The sequence below is a fragment of the Carcharhinus amblyrhynchos genome, chromosome 2 (genome assembly GCF_965287045.1).
Source record: "Carcharhinus amblyrhynchos chromosome 2, sCarAmb.v2.hapA, whole genome shotgun sequence".
Taxonomy (NCBI): Eukaryota; Metazoa; Chordata; class Chondrichthyes; order Carcharhiniformes; family Carcharhinidae; genus Carcharhinus; species Carcharhinus amblyrhynchos.
In genome coordinates, this window is record NC_137325.1 from 22,429,569 (window position 1) to 22,449,373 (window position 19,805).

General features: G+C 44.4%; 1 protein-coding gene across 3 annotated transcripts in view; it reads left to right on the top strand.

The window, feature by feature from the left end:
* Positions 1 to 17,534, top strand: part of LOC145353071 (genetic suppressor element 1-like) — a 175,127-nt gene extending 157,593 nt beyond the window's left edge. For all 3 annotated transcript variants that reach the window (XM_080203417.1, XM_080203435.1, XM_080203425.1), the window contains exons 12-16: positions 869 to 985; positions 3,373 to 3,735; positions 7,486 to 7,686; positions 9,760 to 9,863; positions 15,302 to 17,534. In XM_080203417.1, coding sequence (XP_080059543.1) covers positions 869 to 985; positions 3,373 to 3,735; positions 7,486 to 7,686; positions 9,760 to 9,863; positions 15,302 to 15,421 — 905 coding nt within the window. In that variant the 3' untranslated portion in view covers positions 15,422 to 17,534. The remainder of the gene's footprint in view (positions 1 to 868; positions 986 to 3,372; positions 3,736 to 7,485; positions 7,687 to 9,759; positions 9,864 to 15,301) is intronic.
* The last annotated feature ends 2,271 nt before the right edge of the window (positions 17,535 to 19,805 follow it).

Sequence of the window (19,805 nt, forward strand, 5' to 3'; positions counted from 1 at the left end):
TGAAGGGAAGCTGAGTGGGGAGACTGAGAGGAGATCCAGCAGAGTGAGCTTGGTGAATCTTGAGGCCCTCATGACTATTGGACCAATTTTCAGCCGATGCCCCATTTAGCGGGGCATTGGGATTCCCACCAGCTGTCTGAAGAGGTCAGAAAATGGGGTTCCTTATCTCAGGATGAACAATCCACCCTCATAGCTCTGGTCTGTAAGAAAATGGTACTAATTCTCCATTGTGCATAACTGATCTCTCCTATCAATAGTAAACCACCAAACTGACAGATAATAAACTTTCATCTTTCCTTCTTCAGTTGAAACCAACTAACCAATACTGCATGTTTCACATGAAGGTGAACTGCAACTCAAGATATAGGGGTGCACACCAGACCAATGCAGTTACGGGGTGCATTGACACTGCCACAGTTGCAGAAATGGACTGGAAGGAGAATTAACAGAAAAAATTTGAAAGCAAAAGGGGGGACTAAAAAGAGGAGAAAGAATGGAGGGAAGAACAAGAGAGAACGTGTCACACTGACGTGAAAGAGGAGAGAAACAAATGGGAAAATATAGGAGGAGGAAGGGTAATAATGGGTGGAATTGAATGGAAGGAGAAAGGGAGAAGGACTGTCATGCATCAATGTAAATGGCATAGTCAAAGGATTCCAAGTTACATCAACTACATTGGGGCAATGTAGCACTTAGTCATAACATGGCCAAATTCAAAAGCAATTTAATCATCCTAGATTCACATCATATCTGTCTCATTAGAATGCAACATTTTAATGCTCAAAAGTCTCACCTCAGTGAAAATGTTTCTGCTTTGTTTTCCTTTTTATTAATCAAAAATGTATTAAGTTGAACTGTTACATTACAGATATTGAAGAGACTTTATTGAAGCTCCTCAGTAAAAGTGGGAAAAAATGCACTCCTCAGCTGGATCCACAAGCTTCCGAATCAGCTCAGCCCACCGAGGACCCAACCCTGAGCTCAGGTGAGAATCATCCGTTTGCTTGAGCAAGCAATCAGGAAAACTATTAGAATGTTATCATTTACCACGAGGAGGATTGATCACAAGAGTAGGGAGGTTATGTTTCAGTTGCGCAGGACACAAGTGAGACCATATCTGGAGTACTGTGTGCAGTGTTAGTCTCCTTATTTAAGGAAGGATGTAAATGTATCGGAGGAGGTCAGAGAAGGTTTACTGGAATAACGTCGGGAATTGTCTTAGGTGGAGAGGTTGGACAGGCTAGGCTTGTTTCCTAACTCAAAAAGTCGGCTCTATTCTCTCTCCATCGATGCTGTCAGACGTGCTGAGATTTTCCAGCATTTTCACAGAATTATAAAATCCTTACAGTGTACAAGGAGGCTATTCAGCCCATCTAGTCTGCACTGACCACAGTCTCACCCAGGTCCTATTCCCATCACCCCGCCTATTTCCCCTGCTAATCCCCCGACGCTAGGGTCAATCTAACCCACGAACCTAACCCACACATCTTTGGACTGTGGGAGGAAACTGGAGCACCCAGAGGAAACCCACACAGACACAGGGAGAGAGTGCAAACTCAACACAGACAGAGGAGTTCCCAAGTAGGGAATTGAACCCAAGTCCCTGGCACTGTGAGGCAGCAGTACTAATCACTGTGCCACCGTGCCGCCCCAGTTTCAGGTTATACCTGAAATATTAACCTGCCTTTACCTTTAACCGCGACTGCCAGAACGTTCTGTCATTTTGTGAGCTGATGGTAGAACAATGAGGGGTGCCCCTCTTTCTTTGCTCTTCTGAGCCCTTAAGCGGGTCTCCCCCCACAAAGTGTAACCCCACCCCCCCACACACACACACACACACACACAGACAAACCCCTTACCCGGGTTTCTTTCCTTCCCCTATGGCCACTCATACCACTGCCCAAAGCCCTGTCGACCCCGAACACTTAAAAAGATTTATCGCAGGTCATCACCCAGGTGCAGTACCGACAGTGGCCACCGCTGGTGCTACCTGTATGTAGGAGCTGCCAGCCTCTAAGTGGCCAGCAAATCTCTGAGGCAGGACTTCCTGTCCATGAAGGGCCAAAATCCTGCCTCCAGCCTGTAAATGACCAGTTGGTCAGTAAATGACTGTGGGGTAGCCAGTCTTTCACTGCGTAGATTCCCCCCTCCCCCCAAGACCTATTGTACCCCACCCCCCCTGTCCAGAATTCACTCCCAGGCCTAGGACCCACCTAGTGCCCTCCCAGGCAATCCTGGGTGCTCCTCTGATTTGGAAACCAAACCTATCAACCCAGCTGGCTTCCAGGCAGGGAATCTATTGATGGTGACATCAGGCATTTAATTAAAATGTTAACTTTATTTATTAGTGTCACAAGCGGGCTTACATTAACACTGCAGTGAAGTTACTGTGAAAATCCCCTAGTCGCCACACTCTGGTGCCTGTTTGGGTACACTGAGGGAGAATTTAGCGTGGCCAATACAGCTAACCAGGACGTCATTCTGAATGTGGGAGGAAACCGGAGCATCCGGAGGAAACTCTCGCCGACATGGGGTGAACATACAGACAGGGACCCAAGCCAGAAATCAAACCCAGATCCCTGGAGCTGTGAGGCAGCAGTGCTAACCATTGTACCGCCGTACCATTCCCCCCTACACTCCTCATTCAGCTCCTGCTGAAGGAGATTAATGGCAGAAAGAGAGTTGCTGATTTCTTCCTTGTCCTCAGGTGCGTAGTGCCAGTGTTGGGGGAAATGTGACAGGGGCTGAGCAACGAGGGACAGACCTAATGTTGTTGATTTTTCCATCATTTTAATTAGGTGATCTGACCAGCCGAGAGGAAGCCAGCTAGAAGTTGCCGCCAATTAAAGCCATCTCTCCCTGGGCCTGTGTAAACATTATTGCCTTATTATTGATGAGTGGGTTTAAATTATTCTTCCAATCTGGTGTCCCCACCTCAGTGAGGCGCGTCCCCAGCTGTGTGCGTGTTAAACCTGATTTTGTCTTTGTAATTGCTGAAGTTTGGGGAATTTTTTGGGACGAGACGCAGGAATTCTGAAGCAGCCCGGGACCAAAATGCAGACTCTGCGCGAGGGGGCGTAAAATACACGCGGACTTTGATCATGCTTAAAAGGCTTTTATTGCCAGCCTCGAGCAAAAAGTTTGTCAGAGTGGCTGAGCTGACCCTTGCAAACAAACGTGCCAGATTTTATGTCAGGTCTGCTTTAGACTCAGCTGTTCAGTCGAGTATTCAATGCAAGGCGACCGTCCCCCAGACAATACTCTCCACAGAAGATGTGAGTAATGCTGCTGTCAGGATATTTACGCCAAAGGAACCTGAGTGCTCATAGAGACATCAGGAATCGAGCAGATGATGTGTTCTTATTTTTGCAGATGCTCCTGGCGTGACAGGTGTGGCTGACGTCAGCCGTCCCCCGGCGATTCCACCTGACAGCGATCCGAGCCCCGGCTCTCGGGAGGACCTGCCTGCCCAGCCTCAGGCAGAGCCGGGCAGGCCGCCGCTGACACCAGAAGCATCGGAGACGGTGTCAAAGGATCACGCAGGCGACGTAAATGAGAACAAATCTGACAAGCTGGGAGCGGCAGAGCCTGGCGGCGCCTCCAGTGATGAGGCTAAACCGCGTGGGATGGCAAGTGACACCGATGGAAAAATCAAACTGCTGGATGAGTTTCTGCAGAAGTTCCGCGCGTCTGTGTGGTCGAGCACGAAGAAACGGGCTCCCGATCAGCCCACAGGTAACGCAGCCAGCCAAGAGGAGCAGTCCTCCTTATGAATATCATTTGTAAGGTCTATCATTTATGTCCCCTCCCCCACTCCCCACCACCTCACATTTTCTTTCCTGTTGCCACCTGGCATCCTCCTGGCAAATGGTGTGACTGGCACCGGTCTCTCTCTGCAATCACGGGAACGCAATTCAGTCGCGCTGGGTCAGACAGTGTCATTCTTTTGTTGAGCAATAAAACTAATTTGCTGCATGCACGCCATTCAGCAGCAAGCTCGAGAGTTTCCGCACTTAAGGTATTAAAATTGTGCAATCTGCATTAAAATGCCACTTTATCAGCTAGGACCAACCACAAGCTGTCTGTGGGCTGACAATGTATTTATTAACTCTTAAGTTAAATTTAACACCATCGTATTAATATTTAAATTCTAATATGTGCCATGCATTATTAATTCTGTATCATCCCATGTACAGACAATGGGCAGCATTTAATGGCCACACCAAGTAACGGCTGGTAAGCCGGTGACAATGCCATCACAACCATTTCCAGGAGCCTCAATGGGATTAAATCCTAATTTGGCATTCAGGCATTAGCCGCACCTTTAGAGGTAAAGGTCCATCCCTAGGAGCGGGTGGATAGTCAGAGGGTTGGAAGCTCTCCAGTCCCGGGAACGCACACTGCATCCGGGAGACCAGAGCAGCGCTGAAGGCCCAGGTACAATGTGGGTGGGGTGGTTTCGCCAGGGCCAGACAGGGAGACGAAGGGTACCGGGAAACTTATTTTAACTGAGCATGTGTATCAGCCTCAAGAAAAAGACATAAAATAATGCATGATGTGATATTGTGCACATTGGGCAAGTCCCACGTATGTTCACTGAACAATAATGAGTTGGCTAATTCCTTAGAGGCACCAGTTAGGCCAATAAAATTAGCCTCAGCAACTACTTACATCTCTGCAGCACTTCTGATGTAATAAAAAGTTCCGAATTGATTGCGGAAACATTATTAAACAAAATATGGCACCGAGCCGCACCAGATAGTATTAGAAGTTGACCAAAGTCTTGGTTAAAAAGATAGATTTTAAGGGACTCCCAGAGCTTAGGATCTTAAAAGCAGAAGATACAGCTGCCATTGCCAGACCAATTAAAACTGGGCTGCTTAAGAGGCCAGAATTGGAGGAGCATAGAAGGTAGTGATGCTGGGGAAGATTACTAGGGAGAGGCGAGGCCATGGAAGGATTTGAAAACATCAATGAGAATTTTAAAGTGGTGGCGTTGGTTAAACGGGAGACAATGGAACACAGGTTGTTGGTGAATGTGACTTGTTGCGAGTTGAGACTGGGACAACAGAGTTTTGGATGAGCTGAAGTTTTTGCAGATTAGAACATGGGAGCCAGCCAGGAGGAATATGTTGGACCAGTCAAGACTTCAGGTAACAAAGGCGAGGATTTCAAAAGGTGATGAGCTGAGTCAGGACAGAGTTTGGCAATGTTGAAGAGGTGGAAACCATCCTGGGACTAAAATGAGGAATATGCTAAAGCACCTGTACTTGTGTAAATGAGTAAGACTAATACCAAACTTGGTGTGTAGCCTCCCACTTTCAAATAGTTCACCAACATTCATTACTTCAAGCATGACGAATGCCATAGAGACAGTCACCTGAAGACCATCAGTGTCCAATGCCCCAGTTTCAGAGGAGGAAGAGAATAGGAACAAGTAACAATGCTAGTTGCAATGGCACTTGTTTTTCATTTCTGCCTTGTCACTGTGGTGCAGGAAGGAAGTATTGCTCTTCTACCAGTGAGGGAATTCAAGCATTGTGCTGTGCTTTATTAATGGGGTGCGGATTTGTCAATGACCATCACAGGTTATTGTAAAAGGGTTTCACGTTATCAGTGGTTTGTGCGCAGCCCCTTCCTTTTCTCTCAATCCAGAATGTACCACCCCTGGTTAGTTCCTGGGAATTGCAAATTATACTTGGGGCCATAAAACAGAGCTGAAACAGCAGCATGTAACAAATTCCTGTGTGGGAAAAGTTTGACCGATGCAATCAGTACAAAAGGCTCTTTGGGACCAACACTGCAGCTGTAACAAGTTATTCGCTTTACAGTTAAAATTTGTGTGCGCTTGGTTCTAGTTGATGTTTTGGACACAGTTAGGAATCATCGCATTTAGGTTATTTTGTTAAGGATGGTAAGGCCCAATATTCATATCCTTGGCATTATGCTGTCATGATGTGGAGATGCCGGCGTTGGACTGGGGTAAACACAGTAAGAAGTCTCACAACACCAGGTTAAAGTCCAACCAGTTTATTTGATAGTAAACACCACAAGCTTTCGGGGTTCCCAAACCCTGAAAGCTTGTGGGTTTACTATCAAATAAACTGTTTGGACTTTAACCTGGTGTTGTGAGACTTCTTATCATGCTGTCAGCCTGGAGTACAGATTAGATAAAAGGTGAAGTTGCCACAGTCCCAGATGACCATAGGCTGCTCTCCCCTTTGAGGGGGAGAGCTGACTGGTGGTGATGTAACCTGAGGATCACCACTCCTGAGGCAAAGGGCAAGATTGAGAAGGTGAGGCCTTCATGAGCAACCTCAGCCAGAATGGGAATTCAACCTGTTGGCATTGCCCTGAATCACTAACTCTCTGGCCAACCAGTTCCAGTGCAGATTACTGCACAGAACTCTGGTAATGACTATTTACCACCACAACCACAACATTTAGTTCAATGGTTTGTCCCGGAATCTGTACAAGAAAGGGAAAGGTGGTAAAACAGCAGTATGTAATTTGGATTGTTCTCTTCTGCATGAAAATGTCTACATGGTTCTACATGGTTCTAGGCAGAAACAAGCTTCAGTGGGCATTACATTTGCACATTGTGCAATCAGTGAAGTCGTTTTGACATATTGGATGGGATTTTCAGGCCGAGCTCACCCCAAAACCGGAAAATCCTGCCCAAGGTCAACGGACCTTTGCATGGCTCATACCCCTGTCCACTATTCCTGTGGTGGGTGAAACGAGGAAATCCCCCCCCCCCTTATTGTAATTCAGTAGGACCCTGTTGTCAGAAAGCACTGATATTTTGCAAAACATAGGAGTCCATTTGTTACATTCCACATCCGGTAGGAAATAACAGAATTTGTGCAGGTTTTACACGATTGCATGATGTGATGGAAATTATATAGTGGGTGGCACGATGGCACAGTGGTTAGTACTGCTGCCTCATGGTGCCAGGAGCCCAGCCTCGGGTCAATACCCAATGGCATATGCACATTCTCCCCATGTCTGAATGGGTTTCCTCCCACAGTCCAAAGATGTGCGGGTTAGGTTGATTGGCCATGCAAAATTAACTTTAGCATCAGGGGAATTAGCAGGGTAAATATATGGGGTTATGGGAATAGGGCCTGGATGGGATTATGGTTAGTGCAGACTCAGTGGGCCGAATGGCCGCCTCCTGTAGGGATTCTATAATTCTATGTTTCTATATGTTAACTTAGTGAGAAGTAGGAAGCAGTTTGAAGTTAACAGTCACATTAAACTGATGATATAAATGTTTCCCTGTCACTAACTGATAACTTTAAATTCAGACTTTACATTTTGCCTTTGTGGGCGTTTTGGGATCTACCGAGGAAAGCTGCATGACAAATACATGCCTCAGATCCTGTCAAATATGCTGTCTGCAAAGCACAATAGTGTTGTAACTGATAGCCATCGCGCATGTATCTGTTAGCTGAAACATCATTTTGTTCATTAACTTTTCAGTGGGTGAGTGGCAGAGTGACCTGCGTTGCAGCTCACCTGCTCAGAGTTCATCGCCGTGTGATGTACCAAAACAGCAAGTGCTGGGGAGATTGGATCAGAGCAGACAGGCTGAGGAATTGGACAGTCAGGATGAAATGGATCAGAGACCAAAATGGCAGGGAGTGACAGGTGTCCTCGAAGCCTACCAAGAATACATGGAAGGTAAGGGTAAATGAAGACTCTAACTGAACTAAATTTGAAGACCACTGTGGAGATAACTGCAACATCTACAGGGCTGTCTTTTTTTTTAATTCAAGTAGTGCATTTTTTCTAGAAACCGTAGCACATTAAAATCAATTGGATCAGTTTTGGTTCACTCCACTCGACATAAACAGATGCCTGAGAAAGACAGTGGGTCAGTTCAGCGGTACTGCATCTTGGATAGGCATCCTGAGATGGGCGACCAGAATGTCTGTCTGTTCCAGATGGGCGTCCATTTATAAATTGGAAATTTGAGCCCACTAACACCAATTATAACTTTGGGGCGTAAGAGTTTCAAATAGGTGGGTGCATGCACCGCATATGTTGTGTCTATAGCTAATAGGCATTGATCTAACTGGAGCTTCTTTAAGGGGCAGCTGAAGGTCTCTCAGATAAACAGTTTAAGAAATGTTTAATATTTAGATTGCCCTTCCTGCTGTCCTAGACTCCTCTCCTCCACAACTCCTCCCCTTCCAGGTTCCAGCTTTCAGCAGGGTCAGCCTGCGAGCCGTTTATTTTACTACTTTGCCGCAGCCAGTGGGGTGTAACAAGGCAGCCACTTGGCACCCATTGTTCACTGGAAGGATGGTAATGAAACTTGGGCCTCAAAATGACTGGGCCCTCAGGTTGGCAACAACATGGAGGTGAGCTCCAGTTGACAGACGCCCAGTTCTTGCCTAAAATGACAATGGCTCCTGTGGGATTTTGCAGCACGTTCTGCCCTTCACACCTGCATTGCCTCTCTGTTAACAAGTTAACAATTTAGTCCACATTTCTTTGCATACAGTTGTTCTTTCTCAGATATTTTCCCACTCCTTCCTTAAAGCCTATTTGTAGTTTTATCTCCTGCATTGATTCCTGCTAGGATCGAAGCATTGATTCCTGATGGAATACAAACATTGACTCCTATTGGTATCCAAGTATTGGTTCCTGCTGGGATCTAAGCATTGATCCCTGCTAGGATCCAAGTATTAACTCATGCAGGGATCCAGGTATTGATTTCTGATAGGATAGGAGTATTAATTCCTGCTGGGATCCAAACATTGACTTGTGCTAGGATCCAAGTATTGACTCATGCTGGGATCTAAGGATTAGAGATTCATAAGTTCATAAGATACAGGAGCAGAATTAGAGCATTTGGCCCATCAAATCCACCCTGCCATTCGATCATGGCTGGTATGCTCCTCAACCCCATTTTCCTGCCCTCTCCCCATAACTTTTCAACCCATCACCAATTAAAAATCTGTTTAATTCCTCCTCAAATTTACTCTCTGTCCCAGCATTCACCACATTTTGGGGAGCGAATGCCACAGATTCACAGCCCTTTGGGAGAAGTAGTTTCTCCTCAACTCTGTTTTAAATTTGCTACCCCTTATCCTAAGACTATGACCTCTCGTCCTAGAATGCCCTACCAGCGGAAGCATCCGCTCCATGTCCGTGTTATCCATACCTTTTATCATCTTGTAAACCTCAATTTGATCTCCCTTCATTCTTCTAAATTCTAGAGAGTATAGGCCTAAACTGATCAATCTCTCTTCATACGACAAACCCCTCATCTCTGGAATCAATCTAGTGAACCTCCTCTGAACTGCCTCCAATGCTAGTACATCTTTCCTCAAATAAGGGGACCAAAACTGTGCACAATACTCCAGGTGCGGCCTCACCAATGCCTTGTATAGTTGCAACAATGCTTCCTTCCTTTATATTCTATTCCTTTAACCATAAATGCAAACATTCCGTTTGCTTTCTTTATGGCGGGGGGTGGGGGGGTACACAGGATGGAATGGAGAAGAGGGCGTGGGTGGGAGACGGTCTTTCTGAGAGTCAGTGCAGACTCAATGGGTCGGACAGCCTCTTTCAGCACTGTAAAGGTTCTATGGTTCCATTTTGCTTCTGTTTTTCTACAAATGGAAAAACTGTAAATCTTTTCTGGACTTGATGTGCAGGAAATGACCAGATATTGTGGAGAGAAAGGATAAAGTTGGCTCACGTGACTTTTAATAATGCAACTGATAAATCGTTTTTGTTATGCAGAGAAGAATGTGGAACGGCAAGTCCTTCAGGAGCAGCTGAATCATCTCAAGGAAAGAAATCACGAATTGAATATGACAGCAGAGCACCTCAGCGCACACATGTTGGTAAGGAACAACCTGGCTGTACAATAGCCAGGTGCATAGACGTGATGCTGCTTCTGAAAAAACAGTGTTTATTAAGTAAAGGTACCCCTGCATTTCTGATTGCCTGCTGCTCACAGCTTAAAAGGCACCTCCTGTGGTGCCTACACTTGAAAGGATGAACATCAGTAAACATGCAGAGCCTCTCGTCCTCTGAAATGTTCTTTCAAAATCGCTGGGTGTCTCTTTGAATTAAATTATGTCAAACACTGGAGCGTTTTGGCGTAAGCTTGACATTTTGCTGCCCTGATGATTTCTGATTCCCCTCACTCTAGCAAAGGTACGAGGTGGCTAGTGTGAAAATGAGAGACCTGCCCACGTTATATTCCAGCAAAATGTCAACCTTCGTTCAGAGTGGAGGTTTATCATCATTTAGTTCAAAGAGATACCCACCATCGATTTTAAAAGGACTTTTCAGTCGACTACATGCTTTGAATATTTACTGATGTTTGGCCCTTCAAGTGTAACACAGCAGGAGGTGTCTTCTATGCAGCCTGCAGCGAGCAATCAAGTGTTGGGAGAAGAATGTGCTTGTTAATTGTCAGTTTTAGGAGCAGGGAGGGTCACTGCGAAGCCCAGCTCCTTCCCATGAATCACAAATACGTTTCACGTGACTTCTAGTGATTGAAACTAAACCCAATCCGAGTGATCGCTTCTCTGCCAACTTCCTGCCCCATGTAAGCTCAGCCTCCACCCACTAAAGGGAACATTCCCATCAATCATGACCAAGTTGCCCTTGGATCACTGAGTAAAGGGTGGTGGGGCTGGAGGTGGTGGGGGATGGGGGCGGACTACAATCTGCCCACAAATTTTCAGACAAAATTGTATTTTTTCAAGGGTCCACATCTGCCTGCCAGAGGTTGACCCGCCTCACCTTGCTGAAGCATCATCATGTTCCTATCCAGCCCAAAGAGAGGGAGCACCAGTTCTACCCCCTCATAGTTCTGGGCCCCTTGCAAGGCAGCCAAGAGAAATTTCAGGGCCTTAATGCATAAGCACTACAGTTTGAATGTACCCACCAGAAATACTACAGATTCACACTTGGGCTTCATTCTCATCACCTGTGGAGGGACGGGCATGCTTTGAAAATAGCACTCTGGAGTGATTCTAACATTCCCTGACAAATGGCTGTTTTCAAAGGTAAAGCTTGTAAGTTGAAGAGTGTTATTGGCAGGGGACAGTATGACATTTCAAAGGTTAGAACAGGGAGAGCGAATAATTTGGGGCAGGTGAAAGTTTTTAAAGTTTATTTATTAGTCACAGGAAAGACTTATACTGCAATAAAGTTACTATGAAATTCCCCTAGTCGCCACAGACTCTGGCGCCTGTTTGGGTCAGTGCACCTAACCAGCACGTCTTTCAGAATTCAGTTAATGACAGTTGTCAGGGGCAAAGCAGGGAGCCATTATTTACTGTGCTTGCTAATTTACTGTCTTAGGCTAGTCAAAGTGAGGTGCTTGTGTGGATGGCACAAAGTTCCCATCGATTATTAAAGTGGACTGATGAGTTTGGGCACTTGTTTGCCCTCTGAGGCTGCTAGCCATCTGCTCTCCTATCTGCTGACAGCAGTGAGCCCAGTCGTGACTGCCATCTGCATTTGGAAATTGCCATCCAAAGCTAGTTCCTGGTTCCAGGCAGCCCCTGGCGCTACTAAATGGGCCGTTTGCAGGCCCCTTTGCAGATAAAAATCACATTGTAGAGGGACCCAGAAATGATCCCAGTATCAAATACCCGAGTCCAGACTGAAAATCCTGCCCTTTGTCTTTACCTGTTGCTTTGATTTGATTTGATTTGATTTATTATTGTCACATGAACTGAGATACATAAAAACATTGAAAAGTGAAAAGTATTGTTTCTTTCACACGATACAGACAAAACATACCGTTCATAGAGTACAAATGGGAGAAGGAAAAGAGAGGGTGCAGAATATAATGCAACAGTCATAGGTAGGGCATAGAGAAAGATCACTTATTACGAGATTGGTCCACTCAAAAGTCTAATGGCAGCAGGGAAGAAGCTGTTCTTGAGTTGGCCGGTATACAATTTCAGAGTTTGTATCTATTTCCCGATAGAAGAAGGTGGAAGAGAGTATGTCTGGGATGTGGGGTCCTTGATCATGCTGGCTGCTTTCCCAAGGCAGAGGGAAGTGTAGATGGAGTCAATGAATGGGAGGCTAGTTTGTGTGATGGACTGGGCTACGTTCACAGCCCTTTGCAGTTTCTTGCTGTCTTGATCAGAGTGGGAGCCATACCAAGCTATGATACATCCGGAAAGGATGCTGTCTATGGCACAACTGAAAAAGTTGGTAAGAGATGTGCTGGACATACTGAATTTGCTTAGCCTTCTGAGAAAGTTGAGGCGTTTGTGCGCTTTCTTAACTAAAGTGTCATTGTATATAGACCAGAACAGATTGTTGGTGATCTGTATACCTCGAAACTTCCTTCTCAATACACAGAAAGGCTTTTGACAATGTTAGCATTAATACCAGTGGATCCTTTGTCAAACAATATGTCCTGGGGGTCAAAAACGAGACTTATTGCCAGGTGATTGTTGTTTAGTCCAGGGTTCAGGGTCCAGATAGGATGTCTTTAGAGTTTGCCATTTCCCTAAGAATGCTGCCATGGACTGTTATTTGTACAAAACCATTCTAGTTTATTTACAGACCTATATACATCCCAGTAACTCTGCACAAAGTTATACTTCTGCTTTCCATCACACATTGTATCATAGTTACATCAATAATTATATCAATCTCGGGTGCTTTGAAGTTAACGCTTTCCTCAAAAGTTTTTTATAGACATGTTTTACATCATGTTAACTGAAGCCTCCTTTACGATCAAGGAATATTTAAAAGCCAGTTCAAATGTTACTAGAACCTACAAATTGAATTATGGGTTAAGTCACATAAATCATCATTTAAGGGAGTACAGGGAGTCATGGTTTGCATTTGGGTAATTAAACAGGAAGAATCTATATAATCTTCAACATGAGGGTATCATAGTGTTAGCATGTAGGTGGATGGTATTAAGGCAGACAAGCTAAGGATTAGCTCCTATGATAGTGCAATAGACTTGTAGGAAATAGTTATTTCAAAAACGGCACAGTTAACCAAAACATGAATAGGAATCATAGAATCCATACAATGCAAAAGGAGGCCATTCGGCCCTTCAAGTCTGCACCAACCACAAACCCACTCAGACCCTATTTACCCCTGCTAGTCCACCTAAGGTTCGGAGGGGGAGGACAACATTCTCCATCAACCATTCTATTTCTAACTGTAATCTTTCAGGAATGATACCAGGAATTTGGCAAAGAGCTTCTTGGGTTATTAGGGTTGCCTCATCCTTTTAGCTGCGTGGAAATATGGAGGCCAGAATTTTCCAGCTGTTCATGCTAGCAGGATCTTCTGGTCCCACCTGCCGATGGCACATGGGATTTCTGACTGTGCGTAGTCCAGTCACGGCGAGAAACAGGCCACAGGGACAACAGAAAATCTCCGCCCCTAGAATCTACACTCCACTGACCTGTTAATCTAGTTTAATCCAATCTATGCTCCCACGTGTGGTTTGACCAAACCTTTTGTACACTTGGCCATCTGGGACATTTAGAAGTTCTGCAAGTTTAAATTGTCAACAAGATCAATGATGTTCTGCCTAATATAACCCAAGAAACCACACTTTTTCTGTACTTAAATAGCATGATTTAGATGTTGAAGAGTTCAGTGTAAAATAGTTCATAACTTAAGAATTAGGAACAGGAAAAATCATATGGCCCTTTGAGCTAGCTTTGCCATTCAATATAATCATTGATCAACCTTTAGCTTCAACGCCATGGTAGCACAATGGTTAGCACTGCTGCCTCAAAGCGCCAGGGAACCAGGTTCGATTCCCAACTTAGGTCACTGTCTGAGCAGAGATTCCTCCATGTGCTCCGGTTTCCTCCTACAGTCCAAATGATGTGCTGGCAATGTACCCAAACAATGTATGGCAACTAGGGGATTTTCATAGTAACTTCATTATGGTGTTAATGTAAGCCAACTTGTGACACTAATACTTAAACTTCCCCCCCACCCCTGCATATTTCTTGATTCCCTGAGAGACCAAGAACATGTCCATCTCAGCTTCAAATACATTCAGTGATGGAGCACCCACAACCCTGCAGGGTAGAGAGCAGGGTAAAGATCCAGAATGGTTTCTCTGCAGTGATTTAATATAAACAAAGTTCTTTCTTCAGCTTCAGATGGTGAGCTAATTTGGCTACGTCAGTGCGAGAGTTAGATATATGAGACCTGATCGTCTGATTTTCCCCCCTTTCCCTACCCGTCCATGCCCCCGCCAATCTAATGGGTTTGGAAGGCAGCCTGGAAGCTGTTCCACCGACTCCCTGTCAAAAGTTCCCACCGTGGGTGTCAGTCGTCGGTGAATGATGGTTGGGAGGATATTTGAGACTTAAGTCCATCCCCGAGGAATGTAATCAGTCACGAAATGATAGATTACACTCCTGCACATGCCGTGTTTAATTTGTTTTTTAATCAGACTAATCTTCAGCTGTCCCAATGCGCAGCGTGAGGTTCTGCTGCTTGTAGTGCCTCAGGCACTGCAGCAACCACTTTCCTCCCCTGCTCCTCCCTCCCCCAACAAAGGTGGGAATCTCGCCGGAACGCCAACAAAAATCACTTCAACTTTCTGGATAGTTGGGTGGGGTGCACTGATTTATCCCCAGAATTCTTCCAATGTGCAAAATCCCAGCTCTGAGTAGCAAGGTAATGAGAGAGGATAGCATTTAAAAAAAATATGTTGAGTATGTTTGAGGAACTGGTCACTGAAACAGGCAGAGCTGCAGCTCTGTACTGCCTTCAGAAATACCTCCAGAAGTTGTACTGTCCGCTCTCCATATGGGTGGCACAGTGGTTAGCACTGCTGCCTCACAGCACCAGGGACCTGGGTTCAATTCCTGATTGGGTCACTGTCTGTGTGGAGTCTGCATGTTCTCCTCACGCGTGCATGGGTTTCCTCCCACAGTCTGAAAGACATGCTGGTTAGGTGCATTGCCCATGCTAAATTTTCCCTCAGTGTACCCAAACGCTGGAGTGTGGTAACTCGGGGATTTTCACAATAACTTTACTTCAGTGTTAATGTAAGTCTACTTGTGACAGTAATGAATATCAAAAAATGCCCTGAAAATGTGTCAAAGCACTGAAGTTCCTCAATATTTATTTGTGAGTCCCAAGTTGATGCTGTCATTGACCCAAGAAGCTACGAAACTTCACTGGCATCAGTTCTTAACAACCAAGGGTCAATTGTCTCAACATATCAGTTTTAAAGATGGCCTTAGTACTCTGTTCTAGTCAGAGGTTTGTATGGTAAATAAACACCAGTTTCTGTATCGTGTTGTCTCTGCAGGAGCTGAGAATGTGTAAACAGCGGTATGAGATGGAACGCCAACACCAGCAGGCTGCCCTCCACCATCTGCGCAAGTGCCTTGATCTGACTCATTGCCTGCCTGCGTCATCATACAGATGAACAGAGGAGCTTGACCTGCTTGATCAAGGGCGAAAACCGCAGCCGGGGAAAAGATGTGCCCTTGGTCACAAGATAAGTCGCTCCTTCCAAGCAGGTTGATTCGTTTCCATTTACGTCGTCACCGCTTGCTTCGAGAATCATCGGGGTGCAGCGCGGAATGTCTCAGACGTACTGTCAAACCAAACCGCTCCGCTGACAGGAGGCTCCCATTCCCATCTCCGCTCGGCTTGCATGCTTACCCTGCACAACAGCCAAGCTGGACCAAAAGCTACACGGAGGACTTAAAATGCAAAACTGGATGCTGACACTTTGAGGATCCTCAGGTTATGGTCAATAATGTAGAAAAGGCTACATTAACAAAATGTATGTGTAAACCGAGTACCTTTCTATATTTAATGGGAAACGTATTTTTTGTCTTGTTTACAACTTGTACATCAGCTGCAGTAAGCATTTCTTACAAGTTGGAACCAGAAGGGAAAGTTAGTTGGGATAGCTTGCTGTATAAACGAAACTGAACGTGCAAGATTTTTTAAGCAAATGCTGATGGTTGACTATTCATTTAACTTGTGTGGCCCTAATAAGTTATGAGTAGAGATGATTGTGACCAGTGTGGCATGAATACTGGACGTATTATTATCAGTTTCCCTGCCATGACATTAAGGGTGGCACGGTGGCACAGTGGTTAGCACTGCTGCCTCAAGCACTGGGGACCCGGGTTCGATTCCCAGCTTGGGTTATTGTCTGTATGGAGTCTGTACATTCTCCCTGTGTCTGCATGGGTTTCCTCTAGTTTCCTTCCACAGTCTGAAAGATGTGTGGGCTAGATGGATTGGCCATGCTAAATTCTCCATCATTGTATCTGAACAGGTGCCAGAGTGTAGTGACTAGGGGATTTTCACAATAACTTCATTGCAGTGTTAACGTAAGCCTACTTGTGACACTAATAAACAAACTTTTTGAAAAACAGAAGCGTCAGCCTGTTTCAGGTCACTGCCTCTGTTAAAATGAGGAGTGAGGAAATTTGATGCGAGCATGTTCAGCATTCATTTCTACTCTCTACTTTCTTCAAAGTACACTTTTTAAATGCCACGCTTTGCCTAACATTTGGACCTGTGTATTGTCAATGTTTATATATATTCACAGTGAATCCTTTTTGGTTTTGTATATTGCAGTATAGTTTTACAGCATTATTCAGTGATTATACAGTTAAATGTATATTTTGAAGTTCTGCAACAGGTTTGCTTTTAATTCAGCTGTTGGTTATAAGAAGGTACCGATTCGCATTAAAGTAAATAGATTAATGCCGTGCTAAGGACAGGGTTTTGTAAAAGAATAGATCTGTTATTTTACTTTATTGGGTAACTATTATAAATTCCGAGCAAAATCTACCTTTTAGTACACAGCACCACTTCTAATATTAGAAATTACTTGAAGTACATTTTCTATTTTTTTGTAATAAAGTTAATGAAAACAGATTTCTTGTTATTCACACAGGTACATGAGACGGGCCTCACTTTGAGGAAAAATAGGGCTCTTAAAACGTCTTTATTCCCAGGCTTCAAGATATTTTTAACAGAATATACTATGTGAGATTTTTCAGTTGCCTCCAAAGGCAAGAGTTCAAGTGAATGGAGTTAGCATAACGTTGCCTAAAATAAAGATTTTTTAATGTATAATTGTGAGCATTAAGGGAATTGTTGTATACAATCTGATGCATTTTTCTGTTATGTAGTTTTTTTTTAAGGAAAGATTTCTGCACAATTAATTTTTTGCCGCGGTTAAGTATTTCATAGCTATTCCTGAAAAAAATAACATTTAAACTGCTTTAAGAGGGAGTTCTTTGATTAAATTATTAGTGAAATAACTTGGAATTGTGAGCATTTACCTAAAGTTCCCCAAAAAAAGTTGGTTTTCTTTCTCTCAGTCATTTCTAAGCTAACCGAACAAAGACTCTTCAGACAAGGGTAGCCAATTAGTTCTTTAACAAAGCCTAACCTTTATCTCTAGTTTCAATTTTCAAACTGTTTCAGGTATTTATTATTTGAAGTCATGATTTTTAAGTATTTATTCAATTTGTCTGCTGTGACTAAAATAAGCATTCGTTAATAAAGTTTTGTACGCATCATGCTTCTCTTTATGTCGGTATGTTCAGTGTGATTTACATTTTTCTTTCAAATCGTAATCTTTAGAAAGCCTTTAGCATTGCAGAAATTTATAGAAAATATCCCATTCACATGCTCACATCACACAATTCCCAGTTTAGGTGTCCAATTTTTGCACCGCACCAGTTTTCATTTATACATGTAGGAGTAGTTCATTGTGTCACTTACTGCAGAGTTACGGTTCTGTCTTTAGCTACCCCGTACTTCTGAATTTTCCTGTCTACATCAACGGGAGTGCAAATGGTCAAGACCTTCAAGTTTCTAGGTGTCCAGATCACCAACAACCTATCCTGTTCCTCCATGCCACGTTAAAGTTAAGAAAACCCACCTATGTCTCTACGTCCTCAGGAGGCTAAGGAAACTTGGCACGTGTACTGCGACTCTCACCAACTTTTACAGCTGCACCATAGAACGCATTCCTTCTGGTTGTATCACAGCTTGGTATCGCTCCTGCTCTGACCAAGACCGAAGAAACTACAAAGGGTTGTGAACGAAGCCCAGTCGATCAAGCAAATCAGCCTCTCATCCATTGACTCCATCTACACTTTCCACTGCCTTGTGTAAGCAGCTAGCATTATCAAAGACCCCACACACCCCAGACATACTCTTCCACCTTCTTCCATCGGGAAAAAGATACAATAGTCTGAGGTCACATACCAACCAACTTAAGAACAGCTTCTTCCCTGCTGCCATCAGACCTTTGAATGGACTTACCTTGCATTAAGTTGATCTTCCTCTACACCCTATCTATGATGGTGGCATAGTGGTTAGCACTGCTGTCTCACTGCACCAGGGACCCGGGCTTGATTCCCGGCTTGGGTCACTGTCTATGTGGAGTTTGCATGTTCTCCCCATGTCTGCGTGGGTTTCCTCCCACACACCAAAGACATGGTTAGGTGAATTGGCCATGCTAAATTCCTCCTCAGTATACCTGAACAGGCACTGGAGTGTGACGACTAGGAGATTTTCACAGTAACTTCATTGCAGTGTTAATGTAAGCCTATATGTGACTAATAAATAAATGACTGTAACACTACATTCTGCACCCTCTCCTCCTCTACGTACAATTTGCTTTGCATAGCGTGCAAGAAACAATGCTTTTCACTGTATACATGTGACAATAAGTCAAATTAAAATCAGCTGTTTGTATATAATTTACTTCTTTTTTGAGGGAAACAATGCCAGACCTTTTCTATGGCAGCTGTACAAAACGTTGATAATAGTTAAAGCAGTTCACACATCTGTACCTTTAAATCTGAAGTCAATTATTGCCAACAAATGCAAAATATGTTCCAGACCACCCTAATTCTTTTTACAACTGTTTCAAATAATTCAGCTTGAGCTTCCTCCCTATAGAAAAATGTTCAAGAGTCCCGCATGCCTAGAAAGAAATTGGCTGGAGTTTTCCAATCTGGAGACTAAGGCCCACGGCGGTGGTGGAGATGTGAGGTGTTTCCCACCGCAGAGGCCAGCAGAAAATCAACGCCATATATTTCTGGCCCCATCTCATTCATTCGGCAACCTGGGGTTTTGTGCTATATTCCATAGTGGGACGCATTGTCTGCCGTCTTATCCGGATACTGTATTAAAAACGTGCCCAACATCACTGACACACGATTAAAGAAAAAAGATTCGACCTCTTGAAAATGAAGATATGTCTCCGGGAGCACTCTGAGGCTGGAAGGTGGACATCCTCAACGACACTGAATCTGGACAATCTGCCCCTGTGGATGCTCCCACCACCCACTGTTTTGGTATTCCAGGGGCCATAGTCACTGGTGGCCTCCATCCCAAACTCTGCAAGGCAGCCCCAGGCATTGCTCAGGTGAGTCCCTACATCTGCACGCCATGTTGCTCCAGATAGGTTTATGGACGAAATGGGATTGGTTTAGATTAGTGGGTTAGTGTTTTTTTTTAAAAGCTGGTCGGCGCAACATCGTGGGCCGAAGGGCCTGTTCTGCGCTGTAATGTTCTATGTTCTATGTTCTAGATGTATTTTGGACCTGTTTATGTTCTGGCATTGTAGAGAATTGGCTGTGAGAGCAGCAGGGTGGGGGGGAGATCCCAGTCAGGCTTTCACCTGCATCCCATTAGCGGAATGCAAATCAGGATCATGCCGGCCACTAGCCGGTTTCCTGATCTGCCACGGCAGTGGAAAATCCTGTTGGAAATTTCTGTTGGCATGAAACCAAGTTTTTGCATTCCTGTCAAACACTGCCCCC